General features: G+C 45.4%; 2 protein-coding genes across 2 annotated transcripts; both read left to right on the plus strand.

Annotated features, from left to right (window-relative positions):
• Window positions 1-3,950: 3,950 nt before the first annotated feature.
• On the plus strand, window positions 3,951-9,130 carry LOC104504617 (keratin, type I cytoskeletal 19). The gene is made up of 8 exons (XM_010161524.1): window positions 3,951-4,400; window positions 6,029-6,111; window positions 6,450-6,606; window positions 6,831-6,992; window positions 7,135-7,260; window positions 7,373-7,593; window positions 8,556-8,584; window positions 9,099-9,130. Exons 1-8 carry the CDS (start codon window positions 3,951-3,953, stop codon window positions 9,128-9,130), a joined length of 1,260 nt encoding a protein of 419 aa, XP_010159826.1.
• A 5,995-nt stretch (window positions 9,131-15,125) lies between these two features.
• Window positions 15,126-20,192, plus strand: LOC104503327 (keratin, type I cytoskeletal 15-like). The gene is made up of 8 exons (XM_010161525.1): window positions 15,126-15,701; window positions 16,364-16,446; window positions 17,364-17,520; window positions 17,992-18,153; window positions 18,298-18,423; window positions 18,564-18,784; window positions 19,596-19,621; window positions 20,113-20,192. The coding sequence occupies exons 1-8, from the start codon at window positions 15,126-15,128 to the stop codon at window positions 20,190-20,192; spliced, it is 1,431 nt and encodes a 476-aa protein (XP_010159827.1).
• Window positions 20,193-22,308: the final 2,116 nt, after the last annotated feature.

Raw genomic sequence — 22,308 nt, forward strand, 5'->3', positions numbered from 1 at the left:
TACCTCAGGTACTTTACTCCCTGATGGGTATTATCATTACAGTTCTGGATTGAGAGGGAAGTCAAAAGTTTAAAGCTATTTCTGTTTCTAGGGCAACAGAGACAATAATGAGGTATTTCTGCAAGTATACACACACCACAGCCAGTTTCAAGTATCTGCCAAATATTTACATCGCTCCCGGTTATTTAAGTGTTTGAGTTCTTCATGATCTTCTATGTATTTTCCTCATACTAATCTATTCAAACATCATATAAATGACAAACATTGGGAAATTAAATGATGCCTTAGACCCCTGGATAAAAATGGGTTGTCCTGCATTTTTGTCTTGTAATTTCTTTCAAAATTGAAGCCTAACATGACCTTATTTCTCATCTCTTTTGCTGCAGAAAGTGGGACACTCATGTGCATTTGTCTTCACCAGACCACATTCCCTCTACCCTGGAAAAATAGCAGGTTTGAGAAAGTTGAGAGTGTTGCGCTCTGCTCTTATCTACCCTCTTAAATGTCAAACAGCTGTGCGTGCATGTGCTGGGACCTGCCTTTTCAGCGCATAAACATTCTTGTCTCTGAATCTGTTGGCACATTCATGAATATGTGGCAATACGAGGTTTATGAGGATTGAAAAAAAAAGATTAATGATGGGCTATAAAAGCAAGAAAGTTGGGAGTTGGATCTTAGGCAGCCATTCAACAGTCACTTCTGTACCAGCTGCAGATCTGTTCTTGTTATCACTGCTTCTTCCCACAGTGAACTCCAAGGGCAAAAGAGTAAACTTTGTGTTTGAACTGAAGAGATTCAGACATCTGACGCCTGTGGCGTTCACCAGAGAAAAACCTACAAAGCTATGATCTTAAGAGGGCCCATGAAATGATCAGCAGGATGGGGTGGCCATAGCTTTGATGAGCAAGAGAAGAGATGGAGACGGACCATGTGCATCAGGAGAGTCAAGAAGCACATTTCACTGACAGAAGCAGAGGTAGAGGGACGAATTGTCAGAAGGGGCAAACACAAAGATTTAAAAGGCAATTTCAGGATAATTCTATGGACTTTGCTCATTCATCCTTGGAAGCTTCCGTGGAACTGCAGGCACCAATGATGCAGGTTAAAATGCTCACAAAGTTCACTGAATCGTAATTCCATTTGCAAATTTAGCAGGATGTGAGAAGAGTGAAGTATACGCCAGTGTCACTCACGAGCAATAAAAATGTCAGGGCAACTAATAAAAATACCCTGAAACAATACAAACACTTTGATAAAGCCGTAGGGACTAGTAAAGCAGAGTAGATAAAGGGAAAGCAGAACTCAGCCAGGAGCTTGGGCGTGGGCTGTTTCCACCAGTCTGCTGGATGACTTCACATTAATAACTGTCTCCCCTGCCCTCAGATAAGGTGCAGATAAAGGAAATTCCCTTTGTTGAGCATTCCTTGCATTTCATTTAGGGAGAAGTTAACCCTACAATAAATGATGTTTATTGTAGTGGAAGATTAAAAGCCCTAAACGGTGATAAAAGCACCTTCTTTCTAGAGCAAATACTTTGCCATGCCAAAGGCTTTCCCAAGCATTTAGGTACACGTTATCACCTCAAGAGAGTCCCAACAAAGCCAAACACATGCAGCCATTGCAGTAAAAGAGAGTTGGGAAGTTAAAAGAAAACTAAAACCTTTCTGGAAACTTAAGATGCAGTTTCAGTGAAAATGCTGCATAAGGGACTGACTGGATCCTAGAAGCTTAGGATGTATTCGGCAGTATAAATGAGAATAAATAGTTACGTCATTTGACAGCATCTCCCAACCTTTTCCTCTTCTGACACTTCCTGATGTACTTCCAAACTGCCATGAAGAATTGCAATTCATTCCCTGGGAAATGCTTCCCTGTGTGTTGAAGCCAACCTTACCTGCTTGCAGGACATGACCAATGTGCTAACGGTATAATAGGTTATTGCTGCTTCTACTCAAGGGATTTCGGTGGGAATGCAGAGCCTTCAGACCCCAGTTTTCATGAACTGGATCATAAAATATTATGCAGCATCATAAACATGCATTTTATTTTGTAAAACCCCAAAATACACTGCTCTGAGGCCCTGACATGGGGGTCTAGGGAATGATGGAGTATGTAGAGGGAAGGATGCTCCTCTCTCCTTGCAGCAGGAGACAAATCAGAATACACTGGCATTTGCTCTCCTTTAGGCTTCTTGCATTTCTGCTCAGTGAAGAAAAGCACATGGACTTATGTTCTTTTTGCCCTAACTATGGACTGCAATATTTAACAAAAAAATAACTGTTCTTCTGTAGCTTGCTTCCTGTCTGCAGGCAGACTGTAACTGTCTGACACTATTATTTCACCTGTTCACAGGACCTGGAGCAGTTACCTGCTGGGCAGGTTTTTCCGACCCAGGACTGAACAGGACATTCAGATCAACAGGAGAAACGACCAGCGAGCCTTTGGCAGGTAGAAGTGTCCCCCATATCCCTTCGGAAAGGCTGTACAGCTTACTCTGCAAGCTGGAGACTTGTGTGAATGCCGCAGTCTCTGCAGACAGAAAAGAACTCAGCTGACCTGCCCCTTGGCTATGGCATCCCAGCCAGGTAACGTATGGTGCGTGTTGTATGTATCAAGTGATGTATTCCGTACCTGAGGCATGGCAGAATTTCTCCTTCTGATGCAGCCCCATAATGACATCCAGCCCACTGGGACTGTTGATACAGGTGTCTTGGCCAGCGTCCAGTTCACATATTTGTTCTTTCCCCCTCCCTGCGTTTGCCCTGCAGTGTGACATTGTCTCTGTGCAAAGCGAGCGCAGCACTGATGTGTGGTCTAACATACCTGATGCATTTTTATGGGCATAGAAAGACCTGACAGGCCCTCGCACAGAGAATGCATCTCTTTTGCCTTGTCTCACCTTAATGAGGTGTGAGATGGACTTCTCATTGAGACATCACCGCACACATTTTGTGCTCCAATGGGTTCTGTTCAGTGGAAGCCCTTATAACCCTTAGAACCTCTGCCCAGACCTGGTTGCTGCCCGAAAGCTGCTCATGCTGGTAGGCCAGCTGCCCCCCCACCTCTGTGAAACAGTGCTGCTGGGGAGTCCCAGAGGCTCGAGGCAAGTGAGGGGTGGCAAGTGAAAGAAAGAGAACGGAAGGAAAATGTGAGCATGCGTGCGTAAGGCAGGGATGCTCATGGAGGAGCTTGCAGTAACAAAAGCAACAGGGAAGTTTAATGCTTATCTCTGCTACAAATACAGCTATGGTTCCTCAAAAAGGATTCCTGTTTCTTTGGGAAACCAGACTGTCACAGTTCTCTGTCAGACCTTCTCTTCTACTGTCAGCCCTAAAGAAACTGCAAAGAAACAGTGAAAATGATACTTCTGAAAGAAAGATTTTTCTCAAGGGCAATATGGGAAATAGCAGGCTGGGAAAGCAGGTTTTGTCCACACATATTGTTCACCATTTGGGCTCTTTTCAAGCTCTGTTATCAGCCTACCAATTACTAACTTTATCAGTCTGTGTTAAAATTCTTTCCTGAGATCACACACAGAAAGTCGTGGTGTGACTCGGCCGCAGCGTTGGCTGCAGCAGGGCTGTGCACTCCCAGCCCTTTTGTTTCCATGTAGGTAAACTCTAACTAGATGGATAAATGCTCCCCTCAGCAGGGCGACGCCTCCGAATCCCTCCTTTTGCTTCAAGAGGCAATGGTCAGGCGGACGGAATCAGCTCCTGTGCGAGGGCACTGGGGAAAGAAACACAGCCCACTTCATAGCCACTGACCAATAAGAGGAATTGCCGTGTTGGCAGAGGGCTTAAGGCTGATAAATTCCACGGGTCTCAGATAACACATTCTGGAGCCAACTCCCATTGTCCCAGGCATAAAAGAGCAGGGGTGTGGGACGGAGCACACACTCCTGCCTCAGGATAATAAGCTGCAGCTCAGGTTAGGTCCCTGTGTTCACCATGGCCAGTTACAGCTTCAGGCAAGTCACCTCTTCTGTGGCAGGGGGACCTGGAGGCTCCTCCATCCGTTTTGGTGGAGGTTCCTTTAGGGCTCCGAGCATCCATGGGGGATCTGGTGGCAGAGGTGTGTCCGTCTCCTCTGCTAGGTTTGTCTCTTCTGGCCTAGGAAGTGAGCTGGGTGGTGGATATAGAAGTGGTTTTAGCAGCAGCTTTAGTGGTGGTTATGGTGGTGGTTTGGGTAGCGGTGATGGCCTCCTCTCTGGAAACGAAAAGGCAACCATGCAAAGCCTGAATGAACGCCTCGCGTCTTACCTGGACAAAGTGCGTGCACTGGAAGAGGCAAACTCTGATCTCGAAACTAAAATCCGAGCCTGGTACCAAAAACAAGGACCAAGCCCAGCGCGGGACTACAGTCCTTACTACAAGACTATTGAGGATCTTCGGGACAAGGTAGGTGTTAGCATTTATTAAACATCAGCTTAGATTTGCACTTCAGAAGCCTAAAAAGCCAGGGAGAAAAGCTCACTAGGAAAATACCCAGAAGGCACTGCAGTTATGAAAAGGAGAGGAAGGTGAAGTGAATATGCAGTGATGGGGCGGGGTGGATAAAGAAAATTGTCAGTATGGAATCATCTACGTTTTTAATGTTAGCTAAGAGAATGCACAGTCAGTCTGGCTTAGTACTTAACTCTCTGATAATGTTTGCTTACAAACACACACGTATATACACACACACTGGTCACCTACATGTATATGACCAGTTAATCTAGATGTGACCCTATAGATGCTAACACATGTAAAGAGAGCCAAACAATGGCAGCAGCCTGCCTGTCTCTGTAGGCTGTTACCTGCCATATAGCTTGAAACAGTTCTGTCACAGACACTCTGCTTTAACAGCAAAAATAAAAACTGGTTGAGTGCAATGTTGTAAACGTGAGGACAGCAGCTCAAGCTCCCATCACCATACGTTCATTTTTCTTTCACATTTCACTTACTGGAGCCTGGAATTGAAATCAGAATGTGGAAACATTTGGCTTATGGAGGAGGGAAGGAGCAGACATGAAGTAACCAATCCTGTGTATAAATGTAGGATTTGCCCCAGCAGCTCATGGGTACCTGATAACAGATTACTTTGAGATGATACAGACCCCGGAAAATGCAGGCAGTGGCTGATTGTGTAAATAAATGAAAGAAAAGTTTAGGTTTAGTTTTGACAGTTCAGCTCAGGGTTCATGACCGCTCCCACACACTTCACTTGCTCCTACCTTCAACCCATTCACATTCTCTACCGATTTCAAGAACTGAGCTCCACTAAAGGCAGAACTGGCAATTACATGTCCTCCTTTTAGTATTCTTTCCCCTCCTGTCTTTTACTCCCCTTAGTTAGAGGACAGAAAATGTTTTGGCTGGTTTTGTGCTGTCCTTTTGAGTTGTAAAAGTGGCAGGAAAAAAGACATGGTTTCTAGGTAAAAATTAACAGGGATTACTTCTAAATAAACAAAATTTCTTTTAGGGGCTTTCATGATGCATTAGAAGAATAAATAAACACTACCCTGGACATTCTAGGAAATAAAACTGTGTTCAAAGACTGTACAAATGCAATACACACCCCTGTTTGCAAAACGCAAACATGTCATGTATTTAAAATCATACAGACCTTGTAATCACTTCCCACTGAAGAAACGTGCAACGAGAACAAATTCTGCCAGGAGGGGCCTCCAGGAAATGGGTTTCTTGCTTCAGTCCTAAAACACCACCTACCCCCTGGCTCACCGAAATCCTCCCCCTCTAACACAGCCCGTCGCTCGTCTCTCTGTGGGACTTCCAGGTAAAAGCCACTCCCCGCGGCAGCCAAGTAAAAGGCCATCTCCAGAATGGACAGCCCGGGCAAAGTACGGTGATGAATGTGTGCTGCCTATCTGCTGTAGATCACACACACTTTCCTAGAAACCAAACAAAATACACTTTTATCAGGTGCAGCCACAGATGAACTAGAACCTTAACTCTTTGATCTTCAGACCAGGGCAGCAGATAACCTGTTTGTTCCAGCCTCAGCAACAAACTCTCATTTTTTGTAGATCCTTGATGCCACTATCGACAACTCAAAGATTGTCCTGCAGATCGACAATGCCAGGCTGGCTGCTGACGACTTCAGAACCAAGTGAGTAATTTCTGAAAGGAAAAGGGTCTCTCGAGCAGGCAAAGCCCCTTAAGCCAAAGGGCAGAGGCTGTGAAAAAAGACAGGAGTGCCTCTAAACCAGCTGTGTGAACACTAGTTAGATCCTGTTGTCGCAGTTCAGCCCTGCATGTAATTGCTGAAAGCACCAGTTGCACCCTGGACGATTTTATGTCATGTAAAATCTGTGGAGAAAAGCTTCATGCTGGACATTAGCTATATCATAAATCCTACAAAACCAGATACATTTAAAGCAAATAATGTGTTCCATGGTGGGCTCACTTAATCAGCTAAGCTGAATAGGTTTGGGTTGCTTTTTTAAGGTTTGAGACGGAGCAGGCTCTTCGCATGAGCGTGGAGGCCGACATCAACGGCCTGCGCAAGGTCCTGGATGAGCTGACCCTGGCTAGAACTGACCTGGAGCTGCAGATTGAAAACTTAAATGAGGAGCTGGCTTATCTCAAGAAAAACCACGAGGAGGTAAAAAATCCCCAAGAAACATGTTTTAAAGTGACACCAGAAAAACAACATGTGGAAATGTGGAGTCCCTTGGGATTGCCCTGGGCACTCCAACAGTGAAGATTTCTGTGTAGATACCCCCTGCAGGTATCTAAGGGGGCTCAGTCAGACCTGGGCCCTTGCAGAATCATGTTTTCAGTCTATGATTGTACCCTCTTTTGTCTTCCTCTGCCATGTCCACACAGGAAAAGAGTGCCCTGGGAGGGCAATTAGCTGGCCAGGTCAGTGTTGAACTGGACTCTGCTCCAGGCATTGACCTGTCCAAGATCCTGGCTGACATGAGAGACCAGTATGAACACATGGCTGAGAAGAACAGGAAGGATGCTGAGGCCTGGTTCCACAGCAAGGTAGAAAAAACTCTGTACTATACAAATACTAAACAAAAAAATTGGTGATAGAACCAAAATAATTATTAAAACACACCATGAAAGACTTAGGACCTCTACCTAGAGGCCCCGTATTTCTCATGTGGCTTTTTCCCTGTTCCAGACTGAAGAGCTGAACCATGAAGTAGCTGTCAATACTGAACAACTGCAGAGCAGCAAGTCTGAAGTCACCGACCTGCGACGCAGCCTCCAAGGGCTGGAAATAGAACTTCAGTCCCAGCTCAGCATGGTATGTGACCACGTGCACTGCCTGGTCCCCCCCCACTGTAATGGGTGCCTGTGCCCCTCCTGCAAGGAGTCCTGCACCTGGCAGCAACAGTGCTGTGGTTCCCCTCTGGCAGAAAGCGGCGCTGGAAAGCACGCTGGCAGACGTGGAAGCGCGGTACGGCGCCCAGCTGGCACAGACCCAGGGCCTCATTGGCAGCATCGAGGCGCAGCTGGTTGAGCTCCGAGCCGACATGGAGCGGCAGAACAGCGAGTACAAGATCCTCATGGATATCAAGACTCGACTGGAGCAAGAGATCAACACTTACCGACAACTCCTGGAAGGCCAGGAGTCCCAGTAAGTACCAGCTCGCTGCAGAAACCATTTTTGCTTGGCCTCATAAAGTTTGACCATGCCACGGTGCTCGTTTGCCACAGCACCACCGTAAACACAACTTCAGCTACTCCTGGGGTTCTAAAATTGTCACCCAATTAATTTTTCTGGACCATGGTAAAGCTAGAAATGTTACAACTCCCATTTACATGGAGTACCTCAAAGAGTTTCTAAAGAAAAAGGCAAACAGACAGGCAGTACAAGAGATTAAATGCAATTAAGGTTAAAGTGGTAACTAACCATTAGCTGCTGGACATTCAGGAAGCACAGTGCAGTTAGTAATGCCTTACAGAATGTAAGGATTAACACCAAATTACCATAAACGTCCTGTTACCAGTTAAATAGCTCTTGCCTCACAGGAATCGGTGTAGAAGAAAGTATTTTGCAGAGAAGTAAAGGCAGACAAGGCAGCTGTTTCAGGCAGCCGTTAAGAGGATGGGAGCACATGGGAGCACAGCTACCTGTCGTTTCACATACAGCCTCAAGGAGGAAAATAACTCATAGCCTAGAACAAAAAATGAGGTGGAAGTTGAATGGTTTGGATCTCTTCTACTCCTTCTTCTCCATAATTGTCTTTTGCCATGGCAGCTGTTTAAAAATGTATTTCCTACAACAATTCCTTCTCCTGAGCTGAGAGGGGGAGCAAGGAGATGACCATCCCTTCTCTGAGTATATCCATACAATCAGAATGGTTTGGGTTGGAAGGGACCTTAAAGCCCATCCAGTTCCAACCCTGCTGCCATGGGCAGGGACACCTTCCACTAGACCAGGTTGCTCCAAGCCTCATCCAGCCTGGCCTTGGACACTCCCAGGGATGGGGCATCCACAAAATGTACCTGGTTGATAATTTGCTTCCATACATCCTCATCTCACACAGCACTTGATGTGTTACTTCTCCTTTCAACTGTTCTCTCTTTGTTCTACAGGATGTTTGGCTCCCTCGCTGGAACTGCTGGTAAGAATTCCTTCTCTTTCAGGAAACCTTTAGGAGTCAATGAAGTTTTCTTTCTAAAAGGCAGTTTACGGACATTATGGCAGTTGTGTCTTGGGCTGCCGCACTGCTTTCTGTCACAGCAATAAATCGAATAATTAACGAATGATGACTCTGGCTAGAATTCAACAGATTTCAGTCATTTAGGGATGTTAGACATCAGGAAAAAATCTCAGACGATGCTCCAGTAAAGGCTCAGTAAAGCTCAAAAAGCTTAATCATTCCCCCAGATGAAAGGATACAAGTAATTTAAGCTCAGGGGAACTGTATGAACATGCAGGTAAAGCTTGGCTCAAACTTTTAAAGGTCAGCTGTAGTGTAGAAGTGATGAATGACTCAAACCAGTGCTATGAAGAAGAAAACTTCTGAGAAAAGGGAATGAGAGACAAGACATAAGCTACGCTCAGCGCCCATCGTGTGGCGGTCTCCTGTGTGTGCTGTTCAAGTAACCACTCTTCTTTTCGCCATGTTATTGCAGACAGAAGAGACAAGCTGGCAGATGGAAAATAGTACTGAAAGTTCTCCAAATGTCATCTTCAAAATGAGAAAAAGCAGACAACACACAGGAACTGAAACGAAGAGGAATCACTAAACTGCTGGAAATCACTATGTTAAAGCACAGAAAACTCTTGGCCACACAAAGTTTAGGAAGATTCATCCATTTAGTGGTGATTAATTTGCAAATTAAGTTAGCTTTTCAATCATTTCGTCTTCTTTCATGTACTGAATTGCTGTCTCTATGCTAATAAAGATGATCATCTTCTTGCAATCTTAACGTCTTTGAGGTGACTGTGATATCGTTACGGAAGTTTGCCTTCCATCAGGCAGGAAACATCCAGCCAGCCCCCTCGGCAGCTTAGTGCCCATAGTGCCTGTGGGTGGCTCGAGCTCCACCTCCCATTCCTCTGGCTCCTCTGGCTGGCAGGAGCTCTGCGTAGGGAGGCGGCAGCACCCTCAGCCCCTCAGAGTGGGGAATACAAGAGTGACTTCTGCTTCTAACGCCAATGGCTGTGCACTCTGAACAGCAGTAACAGCGAGAAGTGAAGTAACCCTGGGAGCTGGGGGACGGTTTGTTAGGGAACAATATAGAGCTGTAAAAATGGCTTGAAGATAACTCTGACAGAAAGAAACAGGAGTAAGAAGCACTTGGGAGATTTCTTCTCTCACTTTCCCAGCTCAGACAGAGGTAAAGAACCTTTAGCACCAGTTTTGGCCACCTTCATTCTCATGCCATTGAAGGGATATTGTCCTAGCTGAACTTCTAATCACCTTTAGTTCAGGCCCCAGAAATCAGCAATTTCACTTCCAACCACCCCTCTGCAAGCTTACAGCCAAAGAAACTTGTCAGGGTTTGTGCTAAAAGAAAATCATGGCGATAACCTACCACATTCCCACCTCCCACTATCCCAAAGCTCATCAACAGGGTGAACTGGCGGTATGCCCAGACTCAAGCACCCCAATACTGCACTCCCGCAGGGTGGATCATCTTGCAGTTTCAGGGACACATCATCATATCCATCGATACCTCTCTCCCTGGACTTGGGAGGGAACAACTATTTCACTCTTGTCTCTAACTAGTTTACAGATGAATGGAGTGTTTGCACAGCAAGGAGCATCCCAGAGCTATGGGCCTCCTCTCTCACGGTTGGGCAACCCTCCTCAGTCAAGAGGCGCTGGTGCTTGGTTTGGTGCAGCCTGTCAACATCAGTTGTCAAGTACTGAAGGCCAACGCTGGCTTAGGCTCTGGCAATCTAGCGTGACAGCACTGGGCAGTGGCTTCACTGTGACACGGAAAAACTGTGACAGCAAAGAAAATGGTGCAGCAGTGACTCAGGTGACCTGTCAACATCAGTTGTCAAGTGCTGAAGGACAACACCGGCTTAGGCTCTGGCAATCTAGCATGACAGCACTGGGCAGTGGCTTCACTGTGACACGGAAAAACTGTGACAGCAAAGAAAAACTGTCACAAAAGTAGGAACCTGCAAAGGGATCTAGAGAAGAGGGGACTAAGAACAGGGGGACTGAGGTGCTGTGGTGGCAACAAGCATGGAATCGAGAGGGAGCAGTGGCACACAGGAGATGCAAGTGGTTCTTCAGAAGCTCACCCAGTCGGTGTCCGCTGCTGGAGGAGCAAGAAGAAAGCTCTTGTGCATTAAATGCTTCAGTACAGGCTCTTCCTGAGGTCTGGCTTCCTAATAAATGCTTTGTACCAAATTTATTGCCTACAACAGTCAGACCTGGAATCCTTTCCAGAAGAAAAGAACAAAAAACTCCAGGTCTGTTTTTTAATCTTAACAAATCCCATCCCCTGAGAGCAAGTTCTTGTGGCAAAACCAGAGTATGAGGTTACTGGTGGGGATTTCTCCTGTTGTACAGCTGCAAATGAGAGCCTGACAAGAAATTCTCATGCGCCAAGAATGCAAAATATAAGTCCTAAGAACACTTTGCAGATGCATTTTTCTGACCCAAAAGTTTTATTTTCAAAGACTGAATTAAATGCGTATTTAGAAAAAAAAATGTTTAAAAGGTCAACAGTTTAAAAGTGTTTAAGAGGTTGAAAGTCCCAAGAACTGAATGAATTCATAAACCCTGCTAAAGAAATTGGGGCTTCAGAGACTTGACAGAATCTTGAAAAGGCTGGAATTCTTGTTTTCAAAGTCTGATTTGAATTTTAGTTTATAATTCTATTGATTTTGTCCCATATTTCTAGGGCAATGAAGGATTTTTGGTGAAATGTTTCATGTAAAATCCCTCAGACACTATAATTTTAGAGTTTGATTCAGTAAGAAGAGTTTTCTAAAGGTATGTAATGTCTGAGTGATGGTTTTATCGACTCAGGTGATAAACAAGCTGCTTCTTGAATGGAACTCTCTGTCCTCCTGAAAGGAGAGGCTGAAGTGTGTCAACTCCGTTAATCCCGTAACAGAAGCAACAAAGGAGCTTGCACAGCACAGACATGTCAGGGAATGTCCTGCAGGAAAGCTCTGCGGATGCATGACAAACCAAGCAGCTTATGCACCACAAGCACGACGCTGAGTCCTGTGCGAAGGATGAAACTGTGTCTCAAGTCACTGGATAACAAATCTTAGAGTGAAGACAGCGAGAACAGAGTAAGGGCATAAGCTTGAAATAGCCCTTTTTTAAATTCTGGCAGGAGATGAGTTTCAATGTCCTTGTATAGACTGTAAGGAGAACATTTTGTAGACTGAGGTTCACGTTGGAGCTGCAGAACAGAGCTGAAGGTTGAACGCACAGAGCACACAGATCACTGCCAGCACACAGAGCACGGATTTGAGATGTTCCTTTAAGCTTCTAGGATTATGAATTGGGAAGCACTCCAAACATTGTGCATTTAGAGAAATGAAACTGATTTTCTTCTAAATGCTAGACAGCACGTAGCTAAAATGCAGACATAAAAATCGCAGAGGATGACTGTATGTAGACATAGCCCAAGACCTAGACCTGAACTAAGGACAGATGCTTTCCACATACTTCCATTAGATTCATCAAAGCACTTTCAATTTCTAAACTTTTACTAATGTAAATACCAAGTGTTACCGAATTTTTCACCAAAGCAAGCTTTGCCTTACCCAGTCTATAATAAAATGCTGTAACACACGTAGGTGTTGGTACAGTAGTCTTCAGCGTGGAGAACAAACCCACAAAATCCATATAAATAAATACCACTAGTGAGCAAATTGTGAACACACAAGCAGTTGCCAGCAGTCTGCTCTCAGTGTGGAGGTGCAGCCAGAGTTCCCATTGCTCTCCCCAGAAGAGTCGACGTTCGTGGGTAAGCTCTCAAGAAGCAAGGGGTTTTCTCTTTAGGAACATACCTGTGACGCCCAGCAACTGCAGCAAGCTGCAAATAACTTATCTCTAACACCGCCTCCCGAGTCCACAGGGCTCCACTGCAGCCCCCTTCCTTCCATCCTCTAGTGAGGTGACAATATCGCTGACAATTTCTGGTAAAATGTGAGGAATTCCTTACAAGCCGTTGTTTAACATGAGAGAACAAACAGCACAGTGGATGCAGGCAGGGGTAAGGCTCAGGTCTGCAAGGGCGAACTCTGCACGTACAAGCTGTTGATGACAAGGCACACACGCAAAGGTCTGAGCTTGATGGTTTACAGAAAATCGAAAAAGCCACAGAATCCCCACCGCTGTGGAATTCTGACTTACGGGATTAGGATGGAATCTGTGTCGGCTGATTATTTTTGGTTTCCCAATGGTAAATACTCTAGAGGAAAGAAACAGCTTTGTATCTGCCACCTGGCTTTTGTAAGTGTTCATCTGATAACAATCTAGAATGCTGTGCAGTGCCTGCTCCCCTTGGGATGCCTTTGGAATCCCCTTGTCCCTGGAGCTCTAGGCTCTGTGTTTATCGGAATCCTAACCCTAATAGCTTTGGCCTGAGGCTGAAAAACGCATGAGGCACTTTAAGCAGTAAAGTGTATTTCACCAACAAGCTTCCAAAAGTCATAATGACTGAGTCAAAGAGACTGAACGAAAAACCCCGAGTTTCCTGTTAAAGTTTATGGTGTTTTCTAAAAGTGACTTTGCTGGATTTTTTTTTTTGATGGAATTTGATGATGCTTGTTCTGGGATCCCTCAGCCGAGCTGCCCCTTGCAGCAGGCACGCCTCGGGATAGTTACATTACAGGGGTCCTAAGGAAGCTTTTTTTATCTTAGGGAGAGTTTGTCTCGACTTGTTTCTGAGATCCGAACTCCCAGAGATACACGGACCTGGCGCACTGCACAGAACCATTAATCTGCCCCGCAGCAAAACTGAACAGCCGTGGCGAAGGGCCAGGTTCGGTTTGAAACATGTTTCCACGGATATGAGCAGCCTGGCTTTTCCAATGGCTGCAGCGTGAGTGGACACCCTCAGAACAGGCTGTGCAGCGGCACCACAGCCACAGCCTCCATGTTTCCTTCCTCCCAAGCACACATCTTTGCTAGCAAAAGGGCTGCCTGTTCCCCTGAGGCTGCATGAAGGTCCCACCTGTAAATTCCAGAAAACCCCTCGGTTTATTCCAACAGCTGCTATGAGCCCCAGTTTACCTGAAACCACCCAGCCCGAATTCTAAGCTCATTCTCTGCTGACAGGTACTGCACAAAACTGCGCTAAACCCACGCTCTCCCTATGTGGTTGTTAGCAAACATCATTTTTCTTTTACTTCAAGATAATTCTGGTGGTTCTGAAGTAGAGACCCGAGAAAGTCCCTCCCATCTTCGCTTCGTCCCTGCTTTTTTCCCTCCTCCCAACCCTCCGTTTCCTTCGAGCACTGTGCTCCTCAGCACCAGCTTATCGGCACCCGCAGTGGTGGCTTCAGCACAAGAACGTCACCTTGCTCTGCAGAGAGAACGGGGCCGTTTCTGCAAACTCTGCGCAGTTGCCACACTCCGCACACACATTATCCCCAGTGACACACCCCAGCAGGGTAAATACGCAGTTAATACTTCCTTAAAAGTCTCCCAAATCTGCTTTCCCATAACTACCAGTTTGAACGGAGCTGTGTTACTGACCTACCGCCTGCGGAATTTCGCTAGCACGTTCCTAGATGTGAAATGCCCCGGTGCCAGACTCCCACTTTAAATGCGGGATGAAGGGGACTTGTCCAAGGGCTTCGCAAACCTTATCTTCAAGAGTTCCTTCGTGGCACAGTGCATATTGGCTTCAGATACATTAACTGCGATCTGAACAGTTTCATCTTAAACCCCATTAGTTTACATTTTCCAAAAGTAACAGGAACTTGGTCCTCTCACATTTCTTCTTTCATTATTTCAATCTTGTATTACCCTTCGTGACTATTTCACAAGTGTTAGTGAATTAACTATGCCCACCCTTCCGTGCAGGGGATGGGTGCTAATTGCTCCTCATGCAGTACTTTGATGACAGCTTTTTGCACTACAAATTCAGGCTCCAAAACCTAAATAGTAGTTCCAAGCAACAAACAGGAATAAGAACATACCAAATTCGATTCCAATTTTTTAAGGGGAAAAAATAGGGATAGAAAAGAAGAAATAAGGGTGAGATGAACTCATGATTGTACATTTTTCAATGAAAGGAGAATTTTACTTCAACTTCATTGTCAGAAAAAGTTGATGTTCTTGCCATAACCATGGTGATTGCTGCAAGTGGTAAGTGGGTGTGATTGAACTTTGTTTTTCCATTCTCAAATGTCAGAGAAGTAAACTCCAAGTTTCAGAACTATAGCCCGAAGAAAAACCACTCATCTGAATCATCCCTTTTGTTTAATTAAAAAAGAAGCCCAAGCCCTAGCCCCTGCGATATGCAGCCAGCTCTCTTTGTCAGGAATGTCATCATAATTGGCCTCACCTCTAGGGAGGAGAAATTTTGGAGGGAGGGCTGCAGGTTGGGTTTGTCTCCAAACACCCTATCTTGAGGATATAAAAGAGGCACCAGGGCAGTGAAGGCACACACTTGCCTCTTCCAAACCAAGCCGAGTAACTGAGCTCAGCGCCTTCTTGTGCCGCAGCTATGGCCACTACCTTCCTGCAGAGCTCTTCTTCTACCTATGGTGGTGGCTTCGGGGGGGGTGGAAGTAACAGCTCTCGCCTTTCCTCAATCCGGACGGGAGGAACCTGCCGAGCTCCTAGCATACATGGAGGATCTGGTGGCAGGGGTGTCTCCATCTCTTCAGCTAGGTATGTCTCCTCTGTAGGAGGCGGGTATGGTGGTGGCTTGGGTTCTGGACTTGGTGGTGGCTATGGAGGAGGCTACAGTAGCTTCGGTGGTGGTGCAGCCTGTGGCTTTGGTGGGGGCGCTGGCTTTGGGGGGGGAGCTGGCTTTGGTGGGGGTGCTGGCTTTGGTGGAGGTTTGGAAGTTGGTGGTGGCTTTGGTGGTGGCGATGGCCTTCTCTCTGGAAATGAGAAGATAACTATGCAGAATCTGAACGACCGTCTGGCTTCGTACCTGGACAAGGTACGAGCACTGGAAGAGGCAAATTCAGATTTAGAAGTTAAAATCCGAGACTGGTATCAGAAGCAAGCTCCCACCAGCCCAGCCCGCGACTACAGCAATTATTACAAGATAATTGAAGATCTCCGAGACAAGGTATGACTTTCAGATGAAGAGGAGTTATAGGAATGCATTACAACTGTGGAACTGCATATTCCACTTCTTTAAAATAAGCTCAAATAATCACAAAATAAATACTGAATTCCCTAATCCCCAATATATCGTAGTTGTCAGCATTCCAGCAGAAAAGAGCAGCTTTTTCTCAACTTAGAAACCAAATACGTTACCCTGAAAAAGTGACACTTGTTGAAATTAAAATGATTGCACTAAAAGTTAGCAAAACATGGCAAAATGTGTTAAGATTTGTCAGTGTATTTATTCAGAAATCAAATAGTGCAGAAGGTGACAGGTAGGCCTCAAAGGCTGGAAAGAGAACTCCCCCAGCTACAGATAAGATCAGGTGTTGTACAAACGCATTTTCTGATTACACAAAGGTATCTGATTTGCATATGGAATGTGAGAAAGAGCTTAGCGTTTCTGGGGTTTCTCTATGAAAGCTGTAAGAACTACAGTGTGACCAGAGCAACATAATGCATGGACATGGCTATTGCAATCCAAAAAGCATGTTTAGCCCCCAGAGGTCTTTTTTTTTCTATCTTTGCTGGTTTACAGCCACAGTAACTACTCACGCTGTACTCGGGAACGTGATGTTTCACCATTATTCACAGGAACCTTTTTCTGTGTCTCTAAATTGCTAGATCCTTGCAGCTACTATTGACAATTCCAGAGTCATTCTGGAGATCGACAATGCCAGGCTGGCTGCAGATGACTTCCGACTGAAGTAAGTTTACCTGGAGCACATCTGTCTTCTCTACCCTTGTCTCTCTCTCTCAGATCATTCAAGTTTAGTATTACTTTTTATCTAGAAAATTAAGTTCTTCAGTCATTGAAGGACACACTGAAATTATGGATAGGTATTCCTTGGTAATCTCTGATTTAAAAAACCCAGCAAACAGAAGTGATGCGGTGAAGGATCAGTTTGGAATATCAACGTGGTAGAACACAGTATCCAGATCACTGAGCTGTTTCCATAGGAAGTTATAGTTCATGTCTTAGTTTTTTAGTGATGCTCTTAACTATTTTTACTAGCCTGAATCACAGGGGAAAAGAAGACAGGAATAGGTTGGGGTTTTAACTTGAAAGGAAGAGAGTGGCATGCAGAGATCACTGCTCAGTTCTCTCTCACAGAGCCTGAAATTAGGAAAAGACAAGCAAAGGGTAATTTTGGCCTTATCCAGCTCCTGTACTCAGCAGTAACTCAGACACTGTGGAAAAGATGACAAAGACACTTGTGCAACTGATTTATCTTGCAGCAATGTACCTTCAGGTTTGTATCAGTGTCCCTGGCAGAACTGGGCAGTCTGGGGCTTTCTTCACACCAAATTTCAGAGGACACTGCAAATGGACTGTCCTGTGTGACAACTTCTCTATTGATGCTGATAATCACGCTTAGGTTCTGCAAACTGAAATATCATGCACTCCTCGAGAATGCAGTCAGGTGGCAATGCAGGTGATTTCATATGTCACAGTAGGATGTTGGAAAAAACCATCTTTACTCCCTTTACACTTCTTAATATATACGCTTTCATTTATAGCCCACTCTTCCTCCTACCTCCAATAGCAAACTTCATAGTTTTCTAGCTCTACTGAATACAAACTCGCACATATTCCAGTGCTTGCTTCTTTTTTAAACTGCAGATATGAGAACGAGTTATTCCTGCGCCAGAGCGTGGAGTCTGACATCAACGGCCTGCGCAGAGTCCTGGATGAGCTGACCCTGTCCAGAGCTGACCTCGAGATGCAGATCGAAACACTGAAGGAGGAGCTGGCTTATCTCAAGAAGAACCACGAGGAGGTGAGAGTCCGTAACAGTGCAGAGAGAAAATTACTTCCCTTTGAAACTCATGCCTCTGGGGCGGGAAGGGGGAAATCCAAACAAAAAAACCCAAGGATGACAACATTAGCTTGGTAAGAAGAAAATTGTAACATAAGAAGAATCCAAAGTGTGTCCTGAGAGGCATTTCTCTGATTCCAAAGTGTCCCAACCTATTAGTTTAAGTTGGACATTCACACCCACGACAGGTCGCTGAGACAGTTGAGCAGAAGAAACAAACCCCTGAGTTACGTGTAAACGTGTGTGAGTCCGTGCGGAGCGTAGAAAAGCATGTGCAGTGATCAATAAAGTGTGAGAAACATTGTGTGTGTTCCACCTACCATACTTGATAATTAAAGTACCGTGTACCGCTGCATGGACTGCCGATGGCAGGAAGTGAATGAGAAGAGAGCGCCTAACCTTTCTTGTGCCCTCTGCCTTCTGCCCATGCAGGAAATGAAAGAGTATTCAAATCAGCTGAGCGGAACAGTCAATGTGGAAATGGATGCGGCTCCTGGCATCGACCTGACCAGAATTCTCTCTGAGATGAGGGAACAATACGAAGCTCTGGCTGAGAAGAACCGCAAAGATGCCGAGGCCTGGTTCTTCACCCAGGTACGGTTGTGCCAATAAACACCACAGGGATGTATTCCCTCATTATCACTGTCCTGGCAGATGGGATGGGCCTCCCTTTCGCAGAATAATTTCAAAAATGTTATACAATATGCCTGTGGTTTTACAGTTGTGTTTTTCTTTCAGACTGATGAGCTGAACCGTGAAGTAGCCACCCACACGCAAGAGATACAGACCAGCAAATCGGAGATCACGGAACTGAGACGCACAGTCCAGGGCCTGGAGATCGAGCTCCAGTCCCAGCTCAGCATGGTACGGAGCTGTCCCACGCTCCTCACGCGTCACCGCGAGTACACTCTCCCCTTCCTCCCGCTCTGCCCTGCCTTGCCTCAGGCTCCCCCTCTGTGGGACACGGCCGCTTGCTGACCCATTCCAATGCTCTCCCGCTTTAGAAAGCCGGACTGGAAGCCAACTTGCGAGACACGGAAGGACGATACTGCGCTCAGCTGGCACAGATCCAGGCCCTCATCACCAGCGTTGAGGAGCAATTGAGTGAACTTCGATGCGACATGGAGCGTCAGAACCAGGAGTACAGAATGCTCATGGACATCAAAAGTCGCCTGGAGCAGGAAATTGCCACGTACCGCCAGTTGCTGGAGGGCCAGGACTCTCAGTAAGTTACTACATACAAATCCTAAGTGATTAGGTAAGGTTAATGACCTGACACCTTGTAAAGCAGTAATTTATGGCTGTTGAGCTGCCTCCAAATTACTAAATTACTGGCAAAACAGATGCCTGGCAAAATCCCAGGCATTGCTGTAACTTAAGCTACATCTCCAGACGAATTGGGCTGATGATCTGAAAATATAAATGCAACCATTTTGACTACAAGGACTTATAGAAGGCACCAGGCACCGTATGTGTCCTACACAAGCCTTTTGTTGCACTGGAACAATGGCTTCACCCTGAAATAACCTGTAAGAAGCTGGTCTCAGTATTTCCGTAGCTCTTGATTTTCTACCCTTGTGCACAGAGGTAAAAACACTCATCATCACACCGCAGTACTCTCAACTAGAAAAGAACTTGGTACAGGCCACAGCTCACTGTAGTAAAACGTACATTTTAGTGCCCATTTCGCAGATCTGATCTGTACATGGAATTACGTATCACTTAGGAGGAGGAATCAGCTCCGTACTCTGTTTCTAGATGATGACAGTTTGAGAAGAGTATATAGAGATACAGCGGGACGAAGAAGTGGTCTGACTGCTGTTCGTATTTCCCCCTGAGTATCCAGGAGTGCCCTTGAAAGCAGAGAGCACCTTGGCAGTAGCACTAGTGACAGCGCACCTGAAACAACCCGCAGAAAGCAGCGGTGTGAAATCATGGCGGTTCACATGGGGGAAGGGGGGGTCCTAAGCGGATGGGTGGTTTCAAGGGACAGGGTCAGAGATGGTCATTAATCGAACATTTCTTCTTTCCCACAGGATGTCAGGAGTGAACCCCAAGGATGGTAAGAAAAATTTTGATTTAAAGAGGGGCTGAAATTAATTTTTACGATAGGATTAAATAACCCCATCTTTTTGGCTTAGGATTTCTTCTTACTCACACATATTCTCTCTGCAATGACCACATTCTTTACCATTTAGAGTCAAAAATGTAATACTTTATCTTATTCTATGTGCAGTTTTGAACCAGCAGCTTGTCAAAATGATTGCATGAACTCCTCATGGGATCCTAAAATACTGACATCTCCCAAAGATTCCCAAGTTCCTCTGCTGACTCACACAACATACACGATACATCCAAATACAACATGTGACATGTACTCTTAAGATTTACTGGATGAGGAACAGTAGGGAGAGAAAAGAAGGTGTAAAGGCAGTTCCCCCTTTGACACGTACAAAAGATCTTGAGGAAACAACCAACCCATCGCACGGCTCTTTGGTGTGTTAGCAGCACCGGGGGGGTTCCCTAGTTGATTTTTTTTCTCTCCTACAACAGCATTTATGAGCAGTGGAAGAGGTCGCACAGGCACGGAAGATGATGGCAAACCCACTTCTACTCGTGACAGGAGATTCTAATAAAGAAATACTGGATGTCCTCTTGCCCGTGACACCATGTAAACCCAGTGCAGCCTGCACATTGGCTAATGCTGAGAGAAATAGCCTTCTACTTTCGCCCAATCACAAGGCCGTAATGCAAGAATGTACAACAGCTTGATGTCTGTCCTTACATTTCCTCTCCCTTTGTACATGATCATGTGGCTCGATGGGTCAGAGATGACAAGCTTGTCTTCTGTCAGTAGCTATAGTTTCCTTACAAAAGAATCTACGTAATAAAGTTTCTGTTCTGCTTGTGCAACTACGTCCAGTCTAATGTTTTTTTTTAAGTCAGTATGGCACTGCCGTACACAACCATACACCCTCCCTACCACAGTGCTTGCTGTAGCCCCAAACAAGAGATGCTCAGCCAATAACAACAATAACATTAATAATAATAAAGATGAGACCATGAACGGACAGATATAAAGCACCATTAGATTCTCGCAGGAAACTGAAGCTTATATTAGTAAAAAACTGAGAAGATAATGCAAAAAATTGTTAAGCTCTTTGTTCTGAATTCAAAATGCACAACATGACTACAATTCACGCACAAATAAAATGCACGTCTGTAAAAATTAGTATTTTCCCATATATATGTTTATGTTCCTGCACTTCCTTCAGCAAAAGGCAAATTCCCTCAGCTCTTGAAGAAGCACTTGGCGAGGTCCAGGTGAAATGAGCTTGTCAAGCAGTGTTTGCTGTGACCATTTTTCTTTTCACATACAAGGAAGAAACTCAGCAGACGGTGTTGCTACTGTTAGCTTCATTAGCATCACTGCCCTTCCTCAGCAGTAGGTCAGTCCACAAGTCTACACCAGCGTAACCAAAGAGATGCTGATAAAGGTTTAAGAGGCTAGTAAATCCCAACTGCGGAAGCATACAGAACATTTACATAAATGCTGTATTTTGCTAATATAACCTGTTTGGAAAAATGTGGTATAAGCCTCATCACTGAGTACTTCTATCCACATAATAGTACCTACTAAAATGGTATTTCTAGAATTATGTATTTTATTTACCTTCCAACCTCTTTAGAGCCACTGTTTTTCTGTCTTCTATTTCCTGACATCTAAAGAAAGTATATCTACACTGCTGGCACCAGCCCCACCGTTTAGCCATGAGCAATGTTGCAGGAATTGGGATAGTACTGCTTACAGCACACCCACTGCTGGTATTCTCACTGCAGAGCGCTGAGAGTCTCGCAAACTTCAGCAAAGCAACTTTCCATGTTCCAGTTCAGTCAAACAAGTACAATTCCCAAACAAAGCAACGGGGAATGAGCCATCCCCCGCTTCCCGTGCAGAGTGTGGTCCGTGGGAAGGAAGGGGTTGTGCCATCATAGACCATCCTCTCCCCATCGCCACCTCCATCCTGCATCCTGGGGATTAAACAGGTGACTGAAAACCAACCCCACAGTGCCAGTCTGGCACAGGACAGCCACCTCTCGGTGTGAAGTAAGATTTTTGGTCTTTTCCACAGATCTTCACTATGCATTGATGAAAAACGTGTGGTACCTTTCCCAGTTTTAAAAGGCTGAGCTTCAGAGGAAACACTTGCAGTGTGCCACATCACCTTTGTTTTGTGTTACTTGCCAGGCAAAATACAACTCTGTTCTTCATGATGGCATGATATTCCGTGAAACTCTTGGGCAGTAAGACAGAGGCTATTCTGTCTCCCAAACTGTCAGCCTCACCGCTAGCCAGATTATGAATCTCGATGAGTAATTTCACGTGAAACAAGGGATGCATTTTATTTCAGGCAATATTGTGTACATATGTACGTCTTCATATTTCAGTGCAGTATTTAATGGAAATATTGTTGAACTACCAGGCTAGAAAATTTGGTCTTAAAGGAATCTCGGGTGAGAGGAACAGCAGGACATCATGGGTTCTATTCAAATCTGGGGTTTTTCAAGTTAGGCCTTCATTTTCTGCCTGGTGCTTCGAGCTCTTCTCACCCTCCAGCACACTTCAGCCGCATCAGGCTACTCTGTGCCACCGGAAAGCCTTTCCGGCAGGGATTCTTTTCCCCGCGCCGTTCGAGATGCCAGCGCTCCGATGCAGAAGGGCAGCGGGACGGCGGAGGGACGCGCACC

Source organism: Eurypyga helias, unplaced genomic scaffold, assembly GCF_000690775.1.
Source record: "Eurypyga helias isolate BGI_N326 unplaced genomic scaffold, ASM69077v1 scaffold13881, whole genome shotgun sequence".
NCBI classification, from domain to species: Eukaryota; Metazoa; Chordata; class Aves; order Eurypygiformes; family Eurypygidae; genus Eurypyga; species Eurypyga helias.

What these genes read in the sequence shown, in the direction of transcription:
- LOC104504617 (XM_010161524.1), top strand. Translation starts at nt 3,951, where the DNA reads ATGGCCAGTTACAGCTTCAGGCAAGTCACCTCTTCTGTGGCAGGGGGA. An exon ending in TTGAGGATCTTCGGGACAAG is followed by an intron (nt 4,401 to 6,028) that starts GTAGGTGTTAGC and finishes CATTTTTTGTAG; the next exon opens with ATCCTTGATGCCACTATCGA. An exon ending in AGGCCTGGTTCCACAGCAAG is followed by an intron (nt 6,993 to 7,134) that starts GTAGAAAAAACT and finishes TCCCTGTTCCAG; the next exon opens with ACTGAAGAGCTGAACCATGA.
- LOC104503327 (XM_010161525.1), top strand. Translation starts at nt 15,126, where the DNA reads ATGGCCACTACCTTCCTGCAGAGCTCTTCTTCTACCTATGGTGGTGGC. An exon ending in AGGCCTGGTTCTTCACCCAG is followed by an intron (nt 18,154 to 18,297) that starts GTACGGTTGTGC and finishes TTTTTCTTTCAG; the next exon opens with ACTGATGAGCTGAACCGTGA. An exon ending in CTGGAGGGCCAGGACTCTCA is followed by an intron (nt 18,785 to 19,595) that starts GTAAGTTACTAC and finishes TCTTTCCCACAG; the next exon opens with GATGTCAGGAGTGAACCCCA.